Source organism: Anopheles gambiae, chromosome 3 (genome assembly GCF_943734735.2).
Source record: "Anopheles gambiae chromosome 3, idAnoGambNW_F1_1, whole genome shotgun sequence".
NCBI classification, from domain to species: domain Eukaryota; kingdom Metazoa; phylum Arthropoda; class Insecta; order Diptera; family Culicidae; genus Anopheles; species Anopheles gambiae.
The window spans coordinates 30,346,809-30,370,670 of record NC_064602.1 but is presented as its reverse complement, the minus strand read 5'-3'; the positions used below and the strand labels follow the sequence as shown (position 1 = coordinate 30,370,670).

The window sequence follows — 23,862 nt, the reverse complement described above, 5'->3', positions numbered from 1 at the left end:
AGCAAATAAACCGTCAACGCTTCAAAACATTATCCGGTGCGGCACCACCACGATCGATATTGGATGTGCGAGCAGATTCAAAACGCTGTACTGTAATGTTTGTTATCCAAACAAACCGTTTTGTGCAATGAGTCTGGTGATGTGCATACTGAATCAAATTGAGCAAATGAGTGGATTGGAATTAAATCATGGCGAAGAGATTCAGCTGTCTGCACCAACTAGTAGCCGATTAGTAGTGAATTGAATTGAGTTAAATTACTATTATCCTGAGTGATCTAGCGCTTCATGCAGACAAGCAACTTACTCTTGGTGAAATAAATCATTTGTGTGATAAATAACTCTTTTGGAAGGTTTAACTCAATTCATTCAACTCGCCAAGCCAAGCAATAACTCATTCAAAATGAATTTAATGATACACGAATTAAACAAACTATTTTGAAACTAATTTCAATATATAATCCAATTCTTGATTGAATAGCAACACTTTCACATTGAACTGAATCACTTTTGTGTGTTATGATTTTCTCTGTATCCCGATTCATATCTCACTTGAATAGATTCAATTCAATTGTGAGTTACAAAACACTTTCAACATTATTTCACTCTCTCCATAAACTGTGTAACTCGCCATGCTAGCTCATCCACTTTGATTGAATCCACTGAGCAATGGAGCGGTTATTCTCATCACTGCTTAAACCCGTGCTACATCAGGTAGTACTGCGGTGCAATTAGCGAGACAAACATTAATTCCAGTCTAATCGTAAAACGGTAACGATTTAATTTAAAGAACACTGGAAATACTGGCATGACGCGTTCTAAAAGGTGAGTCGTTCTTGTATCGCCTTAGAAGGTTTGAATTGTTCATTAGCTGCTTTAATAATAGTTATTACTTTGCTTGCACAGCATTCAATCGTGCGCACACAATTTCTTGTGTGACTACATCTTATACTGCTCCTTCAACATAAACATTGTTGCAAATTGGTCGCCATGTTTCTTTCCCCGCGGTGTTTATCTTTGCGATAACATTTATTAATTAAAAATCGATCGCTGTCGGTTTCAATCTGCCCGATAATGGTAATGCCTCTGCCAAAGGTGTGAACCAAAAAGCACATCCCATAAAACGCCCCAATCGATTAGCGATTAACTGTACACACCGTTCACTGACACCGTTATGCCAGGGGAAAAAGGTTGAGCGCTTGTTTGCATTACGCCACCACCATCTAAACGGCACCTTTCTGCTAGGTAAAAGATGAGCTTTTCGCTACCAGCGGGAAGAAATCGCACACGATTAAAGCTATTTCCCTTCACGCATAGAAACGGGGGTTGCAACACCATTGATCATAACCGATCCTGGAAGAAGAGGGGGACAAAACGCGGGAACGGTAAAAACTAATCCATACACACTAACCTACGCAGAGGGCGAGCTGTCCAAGCCGATCGTGCCGTAACATAAATAATACAGCAACACCTCGCCACTCCACACGCGGCACGGTAACACGCCACCCATTGCGATCCTTCCACCCCTGAGGGCTATGCAATCAGCATCGCGGTGGTCTCACGATCGTTCAGGAGGCGCTTCTTTTCGCTACGCTCTGCAAGATTCTGCGGCAGCAAACTTTTAACACCAAACCGCCCATTTCATTGCGATTGATTTAAGCCTCGGTGGCTCGCTGCTTCTTGCTGTGGTCTGGCCACATTCTAGCGAGTGCAAAACCACAGCAAAGCCGCAAGCAGCGGCTTCGGGAGGGGAAATATGCCGGTTAGGCCGCAAATTGTGATCATTTGCCACAAAGTATCTGTGTCCGATTGGGACGGTCCGCCATCCAGTCCCGCCATCCCGCAGGCAATGTATCGGATTAAGCGCTCGGTTTGCAGCAGGAGCAGAAGGTACGGGAGAAGCTAATTTCGATAATTCGAAACGGTGCCGGTCATTTTTCGCACCAGTATCTGCAGGCAGAGCGGTTGCGTTGGCGAACTGGCGAGCGCTGGTGAGGCGTTGGGGCACCTCTTTGGGCAGGCAAGATTTATCAGTTGACAGTTACGTCATTTGCCATAATCGTTTCTTAGTGGTTTATGAATGGATTGAATTTAAATGGTCATGCGCTTCCGTGTACCCGGTTAACTGCAGCAGCCGTGTGAAATGTGACAAATCGTGTCGTTTTGCAGTCGTGCAGCAGTCGGGATTTTGCAGTTGAAATATGCCCCCGGTGTAAACCGTTTTGAAGTGTGAACGATTGTTTTTTTGCAGTATGCAATGCGTGGGATGTTAGTTGTGCTGTAGATGGAAGTCAGTGTTTGGACAATGAATTTTAATAAAATGATTGCCACCCAGAACGCAAGGCGATTTCGAAATGAAAACCAATATAATACCTTCCTTGTTTGGTTAATTCTTGCTTGTGGCTGATTGTTGCACTTTATCCAATTATTGCACACAAAGTATAAATTGTTGTTTTTCCACATATTTACAAAACTTTGATAAAAACCAGCATTTTTTTAATCTTGAGCATTTTATCCGCATAATACACTACTTTAGATTTTTTTAAATAACACTTTTTCGATGTTTTAAACACAAATGAAAAAAAAATCGTCTCATTTCGATCAAAACGAATAAATTTCTTAGCTAGATTGCTAAGAATTGTGCCTCACAAAATAAATTTTTTTACGCCCTGTGCGATTAGCGTGCGGTAGCAGCTGCAAGTTCGTTACTTATTTTGCGGAATTCCGGCTTGAACCAAAGACAAACGTGTAATGTAACAGCGTTTCGTATTGTCCTAAACACTATTCGATAGAAAAACATCCAGTTTAGGGCTCTTTTTTCATCGGTGTCATTGTATTGGAAAGTGTGCAATAATTGGGTTCAAAGTGTGCAATAATAGAATTTGGAGTTTTTGTAAGTGTGCAACAATTGGATTTTAGGTTAGATTTAAAAATCAGCATTTCTTGCTATTGTTTATTATTTTTATGCCTTAAATAAAAAATAAATACTGTTTTTCAAACAATAATTATGTATACTAGGCACGCATAACATGTATATTGTGATTTTATCCTTCAAAAACATATACAGGGTTTTCGAGGATTATATAGACATGTTCATCGAGTTGTAGATTCGTTCAGGCATATAATAGACTCTTTCAGCGAGATATAAAAAGGTTCGGAAGTAGGCGTAGACATGTTCAATGATTCTGTAGAGCTGTCATTTATTTTGTTTACACACTGTGCCGCAGGGTTCAATTTTTCATTCTTAAAAGTCCTAAAAGTAGCTAATAATCATTCCCCAAGCTGTTCAATACATAAATTAGTTGAAAAAAGCTTATTTTTTCGAAAACTGTTTGTTTACCTCCTGATCAGAATGATCCAAGCTGCAGTCCAAGGGGTACGAAAGTGACAGCTCTACGGTATAACCGAACATGTCTACGCCTACTTCCGAACAATTCTGTATCTCGCTGAAAGAGTCTATTATATGCCTGAACGAATCTACAACTCGCTGAACATGTCTATATATTCCTCGACAACCCTGTAAATTACGCGGGCTCTGTTCCCTTAAGTGTGCAACAATTGGAAAATTCCCTTAAAGGTTATATTTTTAATAGCCACATAAGTCATTACTTCTCCAGTAAGTAAGAAAAGTAAATGGTCATGTTAACAAATTTTTAAGATTTTAATAAAACTCTAAGAATTGTGTTGAAAATTCTATTTGCTGTGCTTCAAGAGAGGATTATAAGTGGTTCACATGGGATTTGATACATGCCCATGCTAATAGCGACACTATGAAGCATGGACGTCTGTCAATTAAATCAACAGTGCGTTGAATACTTAGCACGTTAAATCGTTACATGATTCATCCCACAACGAAATCATTGTCAAGTCTCAATCAAGTCTTTTGGAATGGAAGAATTTCTCCCTGGTTTTGGACCACGTTTCTGTCAAAGTAAAAATAAAATTTTAAAACCAAGCATCAAATGAATTTAATAAGCTTATTTTTATTTTATGATATAACTTTAGCTGTTCAAGGACCATCTTTCTGTACTTGTAATGACAAATTCACTATGTTTAAAGACAATCACCGAGTAAAACATGAGTTTTGTTGTTGTAATCTTTTGAGGCGACAATTAATTATGAAATCCTAAAGTATGAGAATATGTTAGTGTTCTTCCACCATTATTGGTATATTTATCCTTTTCATCAACAACATGCTTATCAACTTTATAGCAATTGTTTTGATACAGATATAGAAATTCTCATCCCCACATAATCCTCATTTATTGCAAAAGGACTGGCACTTCAGTGGGCCTGGTATGATACATGACGACCTATTCACAATGCCAACCTAGAACAGCCTAGACGCAAGAAAACATCAAAACATCGCATAAAAAAATAAATAAACAAAAGATAAACATCTCACAGCTTCAATCAACCCGTCCGCCTGGTGCCATCATGTCCCAGCCAAACGCTCCAAACGTGCCAGTGCCAGATTATTAAGATTTCGCTTTGGTCTGAAATCGTTTTGAGAATGAGTGGGAGACACAAGGAAATCCTTCCCCAAGCACACGTGTAAGGAGAAACTTTCCTTCCTCCCCCCCCCCCCCCCCCCCCCGTGACACATTTATCAAACGTCTTTATTTGGCAGCTGTTACAGCGAAATTGTTTCTCTTTTTTGTCGGTTGGGTAAATTCGGGGGCCGTTTTACATGTTCCATGTGCCTTGGAGAAAGAATAATACAATTTGTCTATGGGTTATGGTTACACCGGAGTCCGCGCACCACCTGAGAGCCTGAGGTCTATTTGTACGCACGCAGTGTATGAAAAAAGGGGTGCGTTTGTTTCGCTACCAGATTTGACTATTTATTTCTATTCCCTTCCCGCCATGATTGGGGCACGGGGCAGTCGATTGTTACACCGAGCTAGGTAGGTGCTCCTTCACGACGGGGATAAAGCTCCTTCCTCCCGCACTCCAAGAAGCAAGGGATGTGAAGGGCGAAATTTACGACATCCTCCCGTGGTCGTTGTATGAAGCTCTGCAAACGTAGCATTAAAGTTCTGCTAAGCTCTTTCATCTCTCCCTCAATACACCACTCCAAAACGAACCAACCTTCCGGTACGGAGTACTAAGGTTCTGCGTGTGTCGTATATAGCCCACGCCTCCCAACGTTTGAGAAGTTTTGGGCCGCAGCAGCGGGAAAAACTGCCACATTTGCCCCTTTCGTTTCAGCAAAACGAAAACTAAATAAAAGCTCAGCTGTGTTTATGTTTCGTGTTGTCCTTCCCGACGGCGGCTTCGGAGTGTATCTTTTCTCGGCCGCCCCCAAGCTTCCGGTTTCGAGCTTGGCTGTCTGTGTGCACTTCGGAGCAGCGTTAGAACCACCACGTAACCACCAAGACGTAACCACAACTTCTGTTTAATATTAGCATAAAGATAACGATCACTCTCTTCCTTCTTCTCTTTGCACTCAGCCCCTCTCTCTCTCCCTCTCTTTCTCTCACACTCATTCCCTTGATCCATTTTTCGCTTGGGTTATCTGGTGTTTGCGTCGAAGAGCGTTGGCCCTGGTACGTCTAGGCACGGCGAACGGCTTAGCAGAAAGCGCCATTTTTCTTGTGCCAACCAAAGCAACACAACACCCTGCCTCGCTTTTCTTAGTTTCTTCGCATCCTCCCCCATCCACCCATGGGATGTCCTTGTATAAAATTCATATCCTTCCGGTTGTGTTTCAGGACGTCCGATTCATTTGAGCCACAGCTCCCGTTTGCCAGGCTAGGACTCTCGCGTTTGCTTGCTTTCCTTCTTGCTTGGAGTTTATGTACTTTGTGCCCATCCCTGGGACGGTGGGGACACGGCCTCGTAACCGCAAGCGGGATAAGAATGCACAACACTACCCCGGTATATCTTCGGATATCCTTATGGCGTCTTCAAAGACTTTCCGATCAAAGCTTACTCGCGTGGCTGGCTTTCTTTAGTTATCTTTTACGTGTCGTTCGGGGCGCGCTCATTACTATTCGGGGCAACATTGATGACGGAGGGGGTCATTGAGCATAATAGGTGTAATAACCGGGCGAGAAAATTGCTTGGCTGTCTCTGGGGTTGGGCGTTAGCCGAAGAAAATTGCCTCCGTTAAGAGGGATAGTTGCAGTTGGGGGAAAATCTATTTAAAACTATTTTTATGATGTAATGCCTGAGAGAGTTTTTTCCCTTAAAAGGCACTATTAGTTTGAAGAAGGTCCACGAAAAAGAATATTGAAAACATTGAAAAGCAAACTCGAATAAGAATAAAGAAACATAGTTACATCGTACGACATCCTCAAAACGATTTCATAACCTATACGATCCCGGGAAGCTTTCAAAACGTTCCATCAAAATTACATCGAAAGGTCATTGGGAGAGCGCACACAACGTTTCCGCTGTCGGATGTGCTTGCGTAACGGGCTGTGGTGTTACACATCAGTCAGTTCTTGCAAGCCAGAAACAATATCATTCCCATTTCCCCCAAGGAACCATCGATACCAGTTTACCAAGCATCAAGAGTAGAAACATCAGAATTGGCGATCCTCTCTCAACCACTCGACAAATAGCGCTGACGGCAAAAAAAAACCTTCCCTTTTTTGCTCCCACGACCAACGACCAACCTATCGTTCAGGTGCTGCGTTTGTGTGTGTGTGTGTGCGTTTTTTCATCCATTGAAACAAAAACGGTGGAAAACATTTTCAACCAACAACAACAGCAACGGTAAGAATGAAACGTACCGGATATTCCCATGCGGAAACTGATACTAACGAGCCCGAAAGCATAGGAACATAGCTCGCTCCGGCGAGCTAACAAGCGAAACAGTCACAATTGAGCCGAGTCAACGTGTCCGCACATGGGAGTGAGGGTGAAAAAAACACCAACCAGCAACAACAACAGCAGTAGCAGTAGGATGAAAAACCATCAAGTAAAATGTAGTGTAAAAGGTGCTCAGGCTTTACTGGTTGGGTCCAACGGGAAAAGGGCTCTCATTACACATGAAGCCTATGTGGCATTCCGGCTCCCGTTCGGTGAACATCGTTCCGTCCTTGAGAATGAAAACCCACGAGTTTTGGTACGGGTGGGCCAGGTGCTTACTCAACTATCGGCACGGCAACGTCATTGCGCTCTCTAGAAAGCAATGGGGAATGACTGTGGGAATTCGAACAAAAAAAAAGAGGTACTACAATGCTCGGTTGAGAACTTTTGCACTGCAGATGAAACAGAAGGTAGGTAAAAACACTCAGGCACTCGGGGAAAGCTCTTGGGTGAAACGGTTTCTGGTTTAAAACGTTGTTTCACCCATTCCCCGAGTGCAGAGTTTTGCATCGATGGAGACAAATTGAACGTTGAAAGAGAGGTTTTTTCCCCGATGATCTAGCATTGAATATAAGGTCTTTTTTGTTTAGAAAACATTTTTAAATGCTCGATGTCTGGGGTGCTTCACAGGATCTATAAAATAGGTCAAACACTGTAAGTGGATTTAGTTTTTATTAAATTTCAATGTTGTTAAATCTGTTCTTGCAATGTGTTCATTCATTCTTCTTCTTTTGGCTCAACAACCGTTTTCGGTCAAGGCCTGCCTGTACTCACTTAGTGAAGTAAGCTTGGCTTTCAGTGACTTATTGATTCCTCCCATAGCAGGATAGTCAGTCCTACGTATGGCGGCACGGTCTATTCGGGGCTTGAACCCATGACGGGCATGTTGTTAAGTCGTTCGAGTTGACGACTGTACCACGAGTCCGACTTAGTGAATGATTCATTTGTGAATGATAAATATTGCTTAGAATTTCTCTACTACTGCTCCATTTGCTACTGTTTCACTGTAGATGGCGCCACAGTAAAAATACACCTGTTCTCACTTTCCTCTGACCGTCCAAATAGGCATAGAGCGACAACGTCGCGCGCGACGAAAAATAGCTCAAAATTTCACTCGGTGTAGATCAAAGTAGCTCATTTGACTCAGTCAACCAACTTGTTTTTTATTTGAAAACACACAAAAATAGGTTAAAATGTGTTCAAATCTATTTTTTTGCGTTTGGCATTAATCTGGCTTGTAAACAAAGTAGATAATTCGATTATTTCGGATGAAGCAAAACTGTCGCGCGAGACGAGTAGCTCTGTTTGCAAAATTGAGCTACTTTTTGTCTCTGTAACGCCAGGACTCCACAGAGCATAACACGGAGCGCAACATAACAACTGACAGCTGCTAAACGCTTCAGAAAACGCTTTATTGCTGGTATCATATTTTGAACATCCTTAGTAGGCCACTCATTGCTCGTAGAAAAATTACCAGCCTACTGCGATGACCGAAAGTTAATGAAACGCTTTACCTTCTTTCCCAAGCGTTTTGGGAAGCGTTTGGCAGCTGTCAGTTGTTATGTTGCGCTCCGTGTTATGCTCTGTGGAGTCCTGGCGTAACGCCAGGACTCCACAGAGCATAACACGGAGCGCAACATAACAACTGACAGCTGCCAAACGCTTCAGAAAACGCTTTATTGCTGGTATCATATTTTGAACATCCTCAGTAGGCCGCTCTTTGCTCGTAGAAAAACTACCAGCCTACTGCGATAACCGAAAGTTAATGAAACGCTTTACCTCCTTTCCCATGCGTTTTGGGAAGCGTTTGGCAGCTGTCAGTTGTTATGTTGCGCTTCGTGTTACGCCAGGACTCCACAGAGCATAACACGGAGCGCAACATAACAACTGACAGCTGCCAAACGCTTTAGAAAACGCTTTATTGCTGGTATCATATTTTGAATATCCTTAGTAGGCCGCTCATTACTCGTCGAAAAACTACCAGCCTACTGCGATGACCGAAAGTTAATGAAACGCTTTACCTCCTTTCCCAAGCGTTTTGGGAAGCGTTTGGCAGCTGTCAGTTGTTATGTTGCGCTCCGTGTTACGCCAGGACTCCACAGAGCATAACACGGAGCGCAACATAACAACTGACAGCTGCCAAACGCTTCCCAAAACGCTTGGGAAAGGAGGTAAAGCGTTTCATTAACTTTCGGTCATCGCAGTAGGCTGGTAATTTTTCTACGAGCAATGAGTGGCCTACTAAGGATGTTCAAAATATGATACCAGCAATAAAGCGTTTTCTGAAGCGTTTGGCAGCTGTCAGTTGTTATGTTGCGCTCCGTGTTATGCTCTGTGGAGTCCTGGCGTTATGCTCTGTGGAGTCCTGGCGTAAGTCTATTTGGACGGTGAATCTTTATCCGGTTGCTATGAATCGCAATCCATGAGATTGGATCGCAATCAACTACGTCTGAATCGTTTGCAACTACGTTTGGATCGTTTTCAGCAACGTTTGGATCGCTTTCACCTACCTTTGGATTTTACGTTAGCTCGCGCAAATTTTGTTGCGGCGCATAGTTTATTTAGTGACCATTCGGCGTACCTCACGATTCTCCTCATGACAGACAATTTGAAAATCAACAATTTCGTATTGTTCCATGTTTGAACCCAATTGAGAATATGTGTTAAAAACCAATTTTTGAGCTATGAACAACATTTGACAGATTTGTCGGCTTCTACGCATCAGAACAGATTTCCTCCATTCTAAAGATGGAATATCCGGCTATACCTCGAAACCCTGAACAAGACTAAATGACCACGTAGGTCGTTACGCTAAAAAGAAGAAGATTGTGCTGGTTTGTTTGGAAAACTTGGTCTAATAACCAAAAACGTATGAATGGTGATGTAAGCTTCATATAAAAAATACGATAAGATTTTATAATTGAATGCATTAATTGTTTAGTTTTTTCCTTGGGGTGCAAATGTGTCCCGCGGTCACTAAATAAACGGTGCGCTAAAACGAAATTTGCGCGAGCTACCGTAAAATCCAAAGGTAGCTGAGAGCAATCCAAACGTAACTGAAAACGATTCAGACGTAGTTGCAAACGATTCAGACGTAGTTGATTGCGATCCATTCTCATGGATTGCGATCCATAGCAACCGGATAAAGATTCAGAGGAAAGTGAGAACAGGTGTAAGTAGTGACATCCATCAATTACGTAACATTTCGAGGGGGATGGAGAGAGTCCGACTTCCAACGTTACTATTTGCAACATAGGGTAGAGGGATAGGTTCTGAATACTTGTATATAGTCACGTAGTGAATACAATTTCTACAAAACTAGCCTGAAGTTTTTAGCCTAGATTATTTCAGCCTGAAAAATATGTATTATATATATATGTATAAAAATATGTATATGTATATGTAAAAATATGTAAAATATGTATATTCGTGGCAGGCTCGTTCAGTTTAGCTCATGAAAATGAAATTGATTTATTTTTTATGAAACATACATATTTTGTAATGAAAGGCTAAAAACTACAAGGATCTACAGTTTTTTTTTTAATTATCTAAACTAATTGGAAAAAGAAAAAAGAAAACCAAACGATTTTTAAATGCATTTTTTAAAGCAAAAGGTGAAATCAAATAAAGTGATTGATGATGAATGTTGTTCCACAAACAGGGTGAAAAAATAAGCTTGTTGTCTAGAAAAAGGAAAGCAGAGAATAATATATATTTTAAGAATAATTTTATAATTTTAATTTTTTCAAGTTGTCCGATCTCCTGCCTTATTCATCTGGTCATCTGATCAAGTTTCTAGCTTTACATTTTAGATTGTTAGGGAAGAGGATAGTAATTTAAGTATGCTTCTGATCATCTCTTTTATGAATTGTAAAGGTAAATTTAAACATACCCCGCTTTCTCAATGAAATACATACGTCAAAATGACATACTAAAGTGCATTTATCGTACCATTTAACTATAATGTTAGATTACATTTTCAAGCTCACTCAAGTTTGGTTCATTTCCGTAATTCAAAAGTCACAGAAACCCCACAAAAACACAATCTTCTGCTCCATTCCCCATTATGAGCATCCAAAACAAAGCTCACATTCTACTCGCACGTTCCATTCTCGCCGGCTATAAACCATCCTTGCGGAATTTAAGCAAAACAGTACGCCAAAATGTATTTGTAAAGCAAAACAAAAAACATCCTCGCACATAAACCTTTCTCGCCCCACAACACACGCAATACACTTTTTGTGTGGAAATATCATCTCATATTACGATCCCCAAAGCTCCTGCATCACCAGCACCAGTGCGAGCAGTGGCGGCAATACCAAGGCCTCCAATGTGTGCACGGAAAAGTCACAATCTCTCCCACAATCAAAACAAAACCCTTCGCGCAATACCTTTTTCCTTTCCTTTCCAGAGCGCAGAGCGAACGTTAAAAAGTGCCCCGAATGTTTTTGCTTATTTATGGAGATTAACTTTTTTCCATCCCCAACGGGGGGTGGGGGTTTCAACACTACACGACTTCCAACACTGTGCATTCTTCGGTGAGATCTCTCTGTGTGTGTGATAGTGAAACGTATAGCTCGGTGGTAATATTTAATTTCCCCGAGATAAACCAGGTCCTGGCAGGTTTAACTGTTCGCTCAAAACTCTTGCTTCTAAAAAGGATAAAGTGAGGAGCGAGGAGGCAGCGCTTTACGCCACGTAACCGGAAGTGGCAACATTCCTACCGAAATGAGAGGTTCCTTGGACAGGGCGATACGGATGAAGAAGCAGCAGTGTTTGCATACTGTGTGCTCATGTGTGGTGAAATGAAACATAAATCCCGGCAGTCCCGCGTGGCAAATACCGTACAAGCCATAATGCGCCTCCTCGGTTCGGTTTTGTGTGGTTACCAAAGGGGAGGAACAGGGGCTCAAAGTTACTGATTAATTTTGCGCAAAGCGCTCCAAAAAGTGAGACGGAATTAGATTTTCCAGTTAAAATTGAAGCTTTTTGCTCTCGTTTGAGCTCAGAATAGATCTAAGCTCAACTCATTCCACTCATTCTGCTTCGGCCAAGATATCGTCTTGTATCACCTTTGCGAAATGGCATCCAATAACAACCGATTCCTAAGCTGGCATGGAAGCATCCAAGACAGAAACAACACATCAGACAAACAGGAGCAAGGTGGGAATGTGACAATTGAGAAATTTAATAATGAATTTATTCTCTAGACACGCCAACACAGCGCCGCCCCGCTGGTGGCCTTAATGAGCGAGCCGCTCAGGAGCGGGAACGCACGAGCATCAGGACGAGTGCCTAAAGTTTTGGCACACACGCACAAGAACCAGCGAGAAGAAAAGGCAACATCAGCAGCAGTAGAAGCAGCATTTGGTTTAATTAAAAAACTCCATTTTCGGTAACGCTTTGCCTTCAAGATGGCAGCTTTTCGAGCTTGCCGAACTGATGCAGTGCGCACTTCGGCATCATCGGGCGCTGCTAACGTTGGAGTGAGAATGTGTGTGTGCTTTAGTTTTCGTTTATGATGTGCGCTTGTAGTGTGCGATTAGATAACGTGATGACGATGGTTTGTGTATTTGAAGGGGATTTTGCTGAGATGATTATTTCTTGGCTATTGGTTTCGTAATATAAAGTACAAGAACTTAATCAGTAGTCGGTTGCACGAGCATAGCGTATTTTAATGAAATAAGAATGATCCAAAAAGATATTATGCCCACTTTGCTGTGCGGATTGCATACATTTAGGCGTCCAAAATGGTTCAAGTAAGCAAACTGATGGAAATGTACGTCAAAATCAACTTTAAAGTTACACTTGGAATAGTTACTACTTTCAGATTAAATTTTCAACATAACAAACTGCCCCAAACACATGTTCACATGTTCCCGATATCGATCGATGACAAATGAACTCCAATAATGCTTTTTATGAAAGACACGCAATCTACAATCCATTCGAATGCACTTTGCGTGGTCGATGCAATTTTCTATTCAATAATGGATAACCCTGACCGATCTCAATGAGCACAGGCCAGCTGATTGAAATGGATAATACACAGCACGAACAATAAACGAACTCTGATAAGTGCAGAGTGTACAAACCACAGGCACACACAAAAAAGGGAAGCAATGAAAAGCTCAAGCTTGTTTATCCTTTGCTAAACGACAGGTCGATGTCCCATTTTCCTTCGGTCACCAAATGACCATCATCATTTCAGTGGTTTGCGGCGTTTGAAAGGCATGGTCATTGTTATTTTTTCACCGCCACTATTGTGTTCGTTCCAAAGAGGTACGAAGAGATGGTAATATTAGTATAGCCTTTTAAGGGAATTCATTCAGTGCTTTTGCTGGTTCCCTCGCACCGATATTCGTACCCGGTAAAAAGGTAACGGAAAATCTTTAATTTATTTTACCAAAAAAAAAAAAAACCCACTTCCTGCGAACAAATAAACCTACCTTTAGTGAGCCGTTTCAGCGCTGTTAGTGGGAAAGGAACACTAGATAATCTACACTATTAAAAAAGCGATCTTTCGATGGGCAAGGCTTTGCTCCCTTTCCCTGGCCAAATGTATGCCAAAATGGCTGTCCCATTCAGTCGTCCGCAATGCAAGTTTTCTCTCTGTTCCCTTTTTTAAGAGTTCAAAATGAAAAAAAACGGAAAGGCATGTTCAAAATGAGAAACAAAAGAATCTAGCCCTGTCCCTTTGGAAATTGTTGCCAACACAAAACAGAAAAAAACCTGCCCAAAAATCTATGCGAAGCCATTGGAGTTCATTCAACGAATAGGAGCAAACAAACAAAAAACCCTCCTCTCCGGGGGTCCAGTCCAAATTTTTGCTGCTCGAAGGCTGCAAAACCTTGCCCAAGAATTCAATTATTATTCCATTTTAAGATGTCTTACCATCGACTCCTTTTCGCACATGTACCCCGGGAGGGTTTCGGGTTGCGTTTCAGTGCACAGAGATTCCTCGTTGTGCTGTAAGGATCGTGAGTGTATTCAACCCAGATTTTCAACCCTCCCCTCCCTGGGTAACTCGTGCTTGAGCGAAGTGGACTTTAAGGTAGCTTCTTTTTAGGTTCTGATTTCAGAGGGATGGACACACAGAGCTTTGAGGGTTGTTTTCGAGATTGTGTGTGTGTGAGTGTTAGGAGAGCATTAAATGGAATGAAAATGCAAGATTTGAGCGATTTTTTTGTGAAGTGTTTGTGTGCGTTCATTACGGTTGAATCACTTTCAAAGTGAAATCCCGAGTCTGTCGAAAGGATTGACGAGCCAAATGGGATTAGTGTGCTGGAATGGGATGGATTTGGGATGGACTCTCTTTCAAGTATCATTTGGAGCGTCTAGCGCAAAAAAGGGGTTATATTCTATTCCTTTCTACTTTTTTGGTTTGTAACAATAATACAATCCACATAAACAGGCTGGTTGGCGCTTTAAGGGTTAATCGGATTACCGTCCAATCAGGCTGTTTGCATCGCCTCACATGCTGCCAGCGGGTAAGGTAACCCCATTTTTTACTGTGGAACAGGAACAAACTATTTGTTCTTTTCATCAAACTTGCAGCAAGAAATTCCTCCAACAGTCCTTTCGCCTACTCGCCCCAATGATTAGTCGGCGCACTCTGGGAAAGCGTCACGTCCACTTGTCCACCGTTCTGTTATCCTTCCCTCCTTTCGGGACGGGGCGAGTAACCGGGGCGACCATCGATTAAGCTTAGCGATTACTTTTTTATAGTCAGCAATTTGACTCCGCCCGGGGGGAGTCGATCCATTCACCACAGCGTGACACCAACGTGGAAGGCCACCAATGGTCCGATCGTAACGAGTTTACTGCCTCTAATACCACTACTCCATACGTACACATACACCCTACGGTTGTGGGGGGGACACAACAAAGGACCTGCGACAAGAAAGGGAACGATGGCAATTGTGCCATTCTATTTATTGCTCCCAATTTGCCTACCAACACGACCCACACAAGCTTTCCACGCCTGCTGTTCGAGCGATGAAAGCGATGGTGGGAAAATTAATGATCCTTCGGCCTCCTCCCGACGGCTCAAAGGTTTCGATCGTGAAATTTTACAATTTAGCTTCTATTTTTGGAGAAAAATGTATCATCAACGCCATCATTTCATGGGCGCAAACATTTCCCCGCCGCTTCAATGGGGCGACCATAAAAATAGGACCCCCCCTCCAAACGTGGGCAAAACCGGTGGGGTGTTTGCAGTCGTAGAATACAGTGAAAAATGGCATTTATTTTTGTTTCCTGTCGGTTTTTTGGAGGCTTTACCAGCATCAGTTTTTCCCCCGCTGCTTTCTTTCTGCTATAAACAAAAAACGAAATAAAAAAGCCCTGTTTTCACTTTTCATCCCTGGTTTTTGTGCCATCAAAAGTAAACAATCGTGAAAAGCGATGTGGAAGAATAATTTTACGCTAATCGCGTGTCCGCCGCGTCTCCCAGCGCTGTTTCGTTACGATTTTCCGCTTCGCTTTTTGTCTCTGTTTACTCTGCTTCCAACCATCGCTGTGACACTTTAATATTCGAACATGATTGGTGTGTTTAGCAGCTTAAGAAAATTTCGGAACCAGTATGGAGAAAAGCACCCACAATTCACGCCCAGATCGACCAGATCGTCACCCCCGTCTCGGAGGGCTCAGTGCAAGGCTCGGAGGACTGCAGGGGGGACGAAAGTTTTCCACCATTTTTCCACCCAACTTTCGACACTTCCAAAATTTCCGAAAAATTGCATCCATCCCCCGAAAACGGGCAATCAATATCATATTGAAATTAGAAAACTTTTCCACCATCGCCACAACTCCCCCCCCCCCCCCCCCCCTCATTGGTTCATCCACTTCCACAGCGGCGTGGAAACGTGGTCGAAAACTGCGCACGTTAACAGCTTGCTTTCGGCCTCGCCAGCTCTGTCTCCGCCCATGCAAAGCGCGTTTGTTTTAGCAGAATGTTCCAAAATTTTATGTCCCTCCCCAAACGCATTGGCCGTGAGTAATGGACCGAAACCGGGGGTACCGTGGCGCATAAAAATGGTGCCGCCCCACTGGGGCCCACATTCCGTGCATTCCCGTTCGTGTGACCGGCTGCCCGTTCCCGGTTGCGCTTTGTGTTGTGTAGCTTTTTTCTTGCGCCATAGCAACCCTCATTTCACACTAGAGCTGTCGGACGTGCTGAAGCATATCTTTTGCCAGTTGAAGACCAGACGCGCGTTTTTTTTCTTCTTGCGCCTCCAGTTGCGTAGAAAAGCGCGTGTTCGGTTTTGGGAGCTTACGGGCGAACGTAAAATTTACAACGCTGGAAGGATGTGAGACGGCTGATGGGTTCGAATTTGCGCAGTAGGGCGTGGGGGGTCGGTAGGTTGTTTTAAGGATTGGAAAAAGTTTAACAGCTACAATCGATAGCAGTTGTTGAAACAGCATGTTGCATGTAATGGTTTGGAAAGAACGGTCCTTTACCGGTTTTGGTAAAAGTTTGAATATTTCGATGCCCTTGTTGAGTGACATATGTTGCTAATTTATTTGACTTCTTTGTCATTTTGCTTCTACATATTTTCACCATTAAAGAAATAAGGTGTGTGTTTAATCAGGAGGACTCTGTTTTATGCGCCATTAGTCCAGATCAACGTAAGTCAGCTCCGTAGTCCATTGACTAGCGCGCAGTCCTGTCAAATGTGTCAGTCTTGCGTTCAATTCTTTGAACCGATCGATCAGCTGTTGTAGTTTTCATTGACGGCTCATACTACACTTCATAATACATTTACAAATTTACATGTGTGGGATTATGGGGCAAAATTGGGGTACACCTACCTACACTTACTTACGGCTTTTATTGTTAGAATTCTATTAAATGGTGTTTTATTTAAAGCAGTGCTGCAAAATGTCACCGTCAAGGTCATAAAAAAATCTGACTGAAACAAAATCCATATCAGCGTCATGTACTCAATTGTGATAATCAGAGGTGATACTCAACACGATTGGTGTGACCAATGCATGCTGCATGACATTTTTGTGACCATCGCTTGATCAGTCACTATGTCATGACTTTTTTTTACTGTGATCAGTTCTGCAAAATGTCACTGACATAGTCATGACAAATTCCGGCTGAAACAAAATCATCTCAGCGTCACGAGCTCTACTGTAATGATCAGAGGCGAGCCTCTAACAGTTGGTGCGACCATCACATGCTTGGTGACATTGTGTGCACTGTGACATTGTGTAGTCACTTGGTCGCGACATTTTCAGTCGGATAGAATCAAAACAGATAGAGGGAGAAAGCATGCTCATTTTGTTGCTATAGCCCACGCGCCAAGTATATTCCAAGAATGTCGTGATTATCGCCTACAAAAATGTCATGACCAAGTAAGTGACCAAGAGTTGGGTGCTAATCAAAATGTCACCAAGCAATAATTATCCAACTGTTTGAGTATCGTCACTGATCATCTCAGTTGTGTACGAGATCTGATTTGAGCTTCGTTTCAGTCATGAGTGTTGATGACTGAAACAGTGGCATTTGGCACGAACTGTTCACAGCCAGAAAAAATCATGATTATGCTTGCGCCGGCATTAAGCTAAGCTTGTCAGTCAGAGTATCGCGTTGGACTCAAGAATTCAAATGTCGTGTTCAGCATGTCATGACGCACTTTTATTGACTATCAGCAATGAGCATCAAGCTACCACGGATATGTTCATTGTTTTCGTTGATGAAAATCTCGTGATACTCGACATATTTTGCAGCACTGATTTAAAGTCTTTACAAGGACAGTATAAGTTCTAGATTTCAAAATGTCTCAAAATATGATGCAAAATTAGAATTTACGATTTTTTCACCAAACTGATGTTATTTTTTAAACACCAAACAAAAGAGAACTTACAGCATTTTTGACAATAAAGCCATTCCCCGAGATACGCGATAACTCTTACACGAGGATTCGGTGTAAAGCGGTTTTCTAAATTGACCTTTTTTTAGCAAATTGTACTGCTTTAACACATAAATCGTCAAATGAACAATAATTGACCTTTTGATCGAGCTTTTAATAATCCAAATAATTCATTTTCAATCTGTATTTGGTAATTATCAACCATTTATGTCTGTTCTTATGATTTTAATCTACTATTTCAGCCAATAAACAAGAATGTTTGTAATTATGCCCTTTTAAAAGTTAGAAAAAGGTTCATTCGGCGCAATGTACACATATATGGGAAAAATTTACAAATCACGGCTTTTGCACTAGTTTCTGGTCTCAAAAAAAAAAAAAAAAACAAATAAAATGTGTATAAATAAATTATACAACATTTTTAACAATTTTTAAATTCACCTCTTGTCATTTTTCTTGTGTATTTCATGAGTCCATGAGCAAGACAATAACAGTGATTTTAAATTATTTATGTTTGGGGATATAGGAAAACAATTCCTTACACTGCCAGCGTTGCTCCCAAACTCCCATACACAATAAGCACAATACACAATAACGAATGAGGAGTTAAAGCTCTAAAGTTCCCTAAAAGATCTATAAGCTAGCCTCGAACGGTGTGTTGTTTGTGTAATGATAACGACACCGGACAACCTAAACTGTCGATCAGAAACTTAACAAATACATGTTTGTTAAAGATAATGATTGAAAGAATGAAAAAGAGATGTTTTCCAAGTCCGAGAGCAGATTATAGACACTTGTCAAACATTTGTAATATGAAATATATCAAAAGCCCTTAACAACAATAAAACCAGCCAAAAAAAAATAGGAGGAAAAACGACAGATATGTTTCCTCCAATCCAAAATATTGCCAAAACACATACACCTGATAAAAATCGTAGCAAAACAACATAAGTAACCAACACACCAAAGTCAAAGCACACATCCCACAAAACAAATCCCCCAAAAAACCCATCTTCTGCCAAACCTTCCCCACCACGGAAAAACCCGAAGTGTACGAGAAGTTCGAACCAAACTCGTGTCCATCTCCACCTCCGCCCGACGAAAAACAAATTCATAAATCGTCGACGTTGCTCTTTGGCAGGGGGGAAAATCCATGTCCTAACACTACCACGAAAAACATTGTGCCTCCCAGCCCGATCCACAATCCACAAGCCCTTCTCCCGAAAAAAGCCGAAGGACGAATGCACTCAGCCGTCCATTTCCATTTCCATCGTCAATCGACCGGCGAATCTGGGCGTCTCACCCCCACTACTCCCATCCAGGAGAGCGGGTTAGTGGGGGAGGTTAGAAATGGTCATTCATGTAGACATCATGCGGTATTAGCTTTGTTCTTGTGTGGCATTTTTCTTCTTCTTCTCTCGATTTTCCCTACACCGAACCTGCGGAGGATGAATACAGTCATCGGAGAGCATCGGCAGCAGCAACAGCAGCAGCAACGAAAAAACAGTGGTAAATCATCGTCATCACTGGACGACGGGAAAGTGTGTCGCCGAGGGAACGCAGAAGACGAACAAAACGGGGAGTGATAGAGAGAGAGGGAGAGAAAAAGAATGGACAAACCCAACCCGCCAGTGGTTCTCGGTCCGTGTTTGTGCTGAACGATTAGCGAGCCAACTGACTGGTAAATATGGGTACGGTTGAGTTGCGCCGGCGAAAGTCGGCCGAAAAGCGAAATGTTTTAATTTTGCTCCCTCCCTACCAGCCACCTGCTTTTCTTCGGTGATTTAAAGGGACCGGGGAGAGCTTTTAATGCTTCGTTTGAGCTTAATTGAAACCGAATTTCGCTAAATAATTCTACCGTTCGTGCAACATTTTGCAGCATTGCAGGCGCACGGGAGGAAAAATGTCAGACTCCGAATTCTGATTTGTCCCATTGGTGCTACACCGTGGTGTGTGTGTGTTCTGTACTGGGTGTGTAGTGGCTGTGCAAATATGAGACATGGCCACCAAATACATACAGACACAGACACAAAAAGCCTCCCCAAAATCTAGGTTATTGGTGATTTTTCAAGAGTTGGTTTTATCCACCGAGCAGGCGGTGGCACTGGAAAGCGGAAGTGGGAAATGAGAGACCCCCCCCCCGCCTACCTCTCCCTGCTCTCCCTTGCTTCACGGAGCAAAAGCCAAAGCCATTGGACCGACGACGACGACGTCGCCGACGAACAAAAAGCCCGCAACCGTGTGTTGTTTGGGAAAATATTTGATTTTCTCCCCGCCCTTTTCGCCTCCCCCGCTTTTGCCCGCGATGCCATCCAATTGGAAAACTCCGACCACACCGGCTCCGATTGTAGAAAGTTCGGAGGCTCGTTCCGAGTGGTGTGCGTGTGTGTGTGTGTGTGACTTGCCTCACAAAACAAGCACACACACACCACAGTCGCTACAGCGACGGGGTCAAGCTTCCCTCCCCATTGCGAAAAAGGAGTGTGAGCGAAGGGGAAGGATGCATAAAAATTGCAAAACATTAAAAAATCAGCATACCGAATCAAGGGGCCTCGCTCGTGGAAAAACGGTTTTCTATGGGGCAAAAGTTGGTTTCAATATCGATTTTTGGGATGCTGGCCGCTCGTGGCCTCTCCGTCGAAATCTCTGCCCCGGTTGATGCTGTTGTTTTTCGGGTTGGCCGAGGCCGAGGATGTCCCCCATGATGCAGAGCATGCTGATGACCGTCTAGGACATGTGTGTGTGTGTGTGTGTATGTACATGCTAATGTATGTGTGCACGGGAGTGCAGTGTTGTGGTAGAGTTCACGTAGTAGTGACGAAGCATGGCATGCTGCTGCTGCTGCTGCACGGTTGCTAACGTTGGGGGATTGATGTTTGGAACCAAATCAGGGGACCCAAATTTGCAGGTCATGCCATACCTCAATGCAGAGAGAGAAAGAGAGGGTGATAGAAAAGAGGTGAGATAGAGAGAGAGAGACACACACATGCACATCATCTGATGTTGTTTGCGCTGTCAGCGTGCGTTAGTATTAAGTTGAAGCTTTTCTATCAAGTTCAAGTTCAAGATTGATGTTCTAACTGGAAGTGAAGTGAATAGAGTGAAGGAACATTTAAAACATTTGAAAGTATATTTTAATATATCATTTCATTTCAACACGGAAAACTAACTATTCCACCCCATTACCGCTGGGTGACGTGGTGGAGATGGTCATTTTGCACACTTTCATTAAACGCGTGCCTTGCAAACGTGTGCCAGCGTGCACACACACACGCGCTCGGGCTGTTTTTCCGCACGCATACACACATTCCGCAGCACATTTTCCCACCTAAACACACACACACACGTACACAAACGGCACATTACTGCAACGAACACGGCCCAAGCGCTTGTGGTCACGTTTTATCCTCTGCGTTTTTCCCTCCCCCCCTTGCACACACCAACAACAACCGCCGCCGCCTCGGCCGCAGTTTCATTCATTTTCATTTGTTTCATTCATCGATCGCGTTTTTGTTTTGCTTCGAAGCTTGTGCACGGGTCCACCCTCGAGTAGCGTTGGGGGCCTGGTACACAGCATCCAACCAAAACATGGGAATTTCATCCAACCACACACACACACATATATATAAGGACACAAAAAAACACTCTCGCACACAGGGGAAGCTGTTTGATTTTCCCACGATGCAGGCTTTTTCCTTAATGTTGGTCAAATTTCGTACGGAATACACACACACGCGCGCGCTCGTTTCGTGGGGTGGGAATGGGTTGCATCCCCCCTCAGTAGGCCGACGAACTCGAGGCAATGCTGTTGCTGCTGTTGGTGGTTGAGCTGCGGTGACCGTGAAAATTGTCACTCACTGTGCGCTTTGATGAGTGTGTTGTTTTGCCTACCCCACTAGCTAACTAGCCGCACTGGAGGCTTGTCAAGTCACACACACGCACACGCACACCTTTTAAAAGCAACCGAGAACAAGGAATAAAGGTACACCTAACAACAACAACAGCATCTTTAAAAAACGCCACCACCGTGCAATGCGTTACCTTTCCCGGGGACGAGACGGACCGACGGACCGGATAAATCCCTGCAGCCTATGCAACCCGCATCACAACTGAAGTTTTCGCCGTTGGTCCAGCTGCTGCTGCTTCCGTTGCTGCTGTTGTGGTTCGGGTTTCGGCACCGTTCGGCAGAAGGGCCGCATGCGCAACACGAACGATGATGATGGGACAGGTTGCATCGGGATGTGCTGCTGGGCTGTTTGCCATCCTTGTCTACGAAGCGTGTTAGCGAAACACAGGACGGGGGTAACAACGGGTGGTTGATAAACAATTGCTTGTTTTTTTATATTGATTTGACGTTTCTAAATTAATTGAATAACGAAAAGAAAGAAAATATTGAATGTTTTGTTTGATAAGGAAAGATTTATTCCAATTAACCACAGACCACAGACAAAATTACGCTTCTTCACCATGTTTCACACGTTCCCGGGGCGACTTAAGCCTGCACGGAAACGCTCGGTGCTCCGGCACGGCGCGCACCAACATTCTCATAATCCCGCGGGGCAAAGAACACTTCCCGCTCGACGCCATCCTTCGTGATCACCCCGATGCGGCACACGCCGCCCGAGCTACCATCATGGTACATCGCGTGGAAGATCGATTTCTTCACAAACTCTACGCACTCGTCCCGCGGCATCCCCTCGCGATAGTTTTCCTTCACGAAGCCGTAGATGTACGAGCTGCCCGACCCGCCGATCGTGACGCTCTGCCGGATCTGCATACCACCGACCGGGACCGAGTACACCTGGCCGCCGTGCTTGGCGTCCCACCCGGCCACGATGATGCCGGCGACGAGCGTATCGCGGTAGTTGTAGCAGTACTGCCGGAACTCGTTCGCAGCGTCCTCGACCAGCGGCGGTTCGCCGGTTTGGTTCCTGTAACGTGATAATTTAACGTTTTTAAAAGCGTATTTTGACCACACAAATCCTCCTTCCTGCACTCACTCGTGGTAGTTCAGCGAGTAGGCAACGATGTCAGCGATCGCCTGTGTGTCTGCGGCCGACCCGGAACGGCAGCAGTAGATTTTGTCCGTCAGCTTGGTCAGCTTGTCCGTGACGCGGTTCGCGACGTACGTACCGGTGCTGGTACGCGAATCGGCACCGATCACGACCCCACCGTCAAACTCCACCGCCATGATTGTGGTCTGGAAGAAAAATAGGTAAACAGGGTAAAACATGTTTGATTTAATTCTTGCACCATCATCATGAGATAGATGTCGAAGCGCGGAGGTTATGTTATGCTGCCGGGAGAGCAACGCGAAACAAGTCGCCTTTCTACTTACACCCGTGCTGTGGTGAGCGTTTCTCCAGTCGTTAGAGCAATCCGAATCCATGATGAATGTTTTTTCGCACAGGTTAATCTACTAAAATCACAAGAAACTGGAAATTACTTGCTAAAAAAGTTTTGCCTATCTGATCCGTTTACGCTTTTGTTTTGTTGTGCGCTGGTAGCAGGAATGACTGACAGCCAATGACAAGCAGAATCGCGAACTGTCACTTTTGGCGTGACGTTTGATAAGACGTTAGCCAACGCCCAAGCAGCAAATGGCATATGACGTTCAATTTTTGAATTGATGACTGAGTGACCGTTTTTTTTCGGATTACAGTTAAAAATTTTAAACTACAGTAGAACGTCGATTATCCGGGGGTGGATTAACCGGCGGGCGGCTTAACCGTGCGTATAAATGTGACAGCTGTTCAAACGTACGGCGAACATTTGCAGCGATACTCAATTGAGCTACCAGTTTGTTGTGCAGCTTTGTAGTGTCTAGTGGTATTTTCGAAATTCATTTTTGTTCATGAACAGTTGTCAAACCTATAGTTATTGTTAAAAATAATATTCTACTAACGATTAATCGATTGATTCAAGGTAAATTAATATTAAAAATAGTGGATTTTATAATTTTTATATGAATTAGACATTTCTTGAACCATTATCCGTGCAAATCGATTAACCGGCAACCGTCCGGTCCCGAGCTGCCCGGATAATCGACGCTCTACTGTAATAAATTGCACCTGGTAAGCAATACAGCCTTTTCGAACCGTTCCTCTTACATTAAAAAAAGCACCTGAAATGACACCGGTCCATAAAACCATTTTTTTTTTACATT

At 43.3% G+C, this 23,862-nt stretch overlaps 2 protein-coding genes across 2 annotated transcripts in view; both read right to left on the bottom strand.

Annotated features, from left to right (window-relative positions):
- LOC1280239 (uncharacterized) overlaps positions 1 to 21,824 on the bottom strand; it is a 101,796-nt gene extending 79,972 nt beyond the window's left edge. Inside the window, exon 1 of the mRNA XM_061659002.1 lies at positions 21,738 to 21,824. The gene's annotated coding sequence lies outside the window, so the exon portion shown is untranslated. The remainder of the gene's footprint in view (positions 1 to 21,737) is intronic.
- A 271-nt stretch (positions 21,825 to 22,095) lies between these two features.
- Positions 22,096 to 23,222, bottom strand: LOC1280236 (proteasome subunit beta type-6). Its single transcript, XM_320065.5, has 3 exons — positions 23,035 to 23,222; positions 22,697 to 22,896; positions 22,096 to 22,627 (listed from the first exon to the last, which is right to left on the bottom strand). The coding sequence occupies exons 1-3, from the start codon at positions 23,083 to 23,085 to the stop codon at positions 22,189 to 22,191; spliced, it is 690 nt and encodes a 229-aa protein (XP_320065.4). The 5' UTR covers positions 23,086 to 23,222; the 3' UTR covers positions 22,096 to 22,188.
- Positions 23,223 to 23,862: the final 640 nt, after the last annotated feature.

Coding starts and splice junctions, on each gene's coding strand:
- LOC1280236 (XM_320065.5), bottom strand. CDS start 23,085: ATGGATTCGGATTGCTCTAACGACTGGAGAAACGCTCACCACAGCACG. Junction 22,897..23,034: donor ACGCTCACCACAGCACGGGT/GTAAGTAGAAAG, acceptor TTTTTCTTCCAG/ACCACAATCATGGCGGTGGA. Junction 22,628..22,696: donor TACTCGCTGAACTACCACGA/GTGAGTGCAGGA, acceptor ATCACGTTACAG/GAACCAAACCGGCGAACCGC.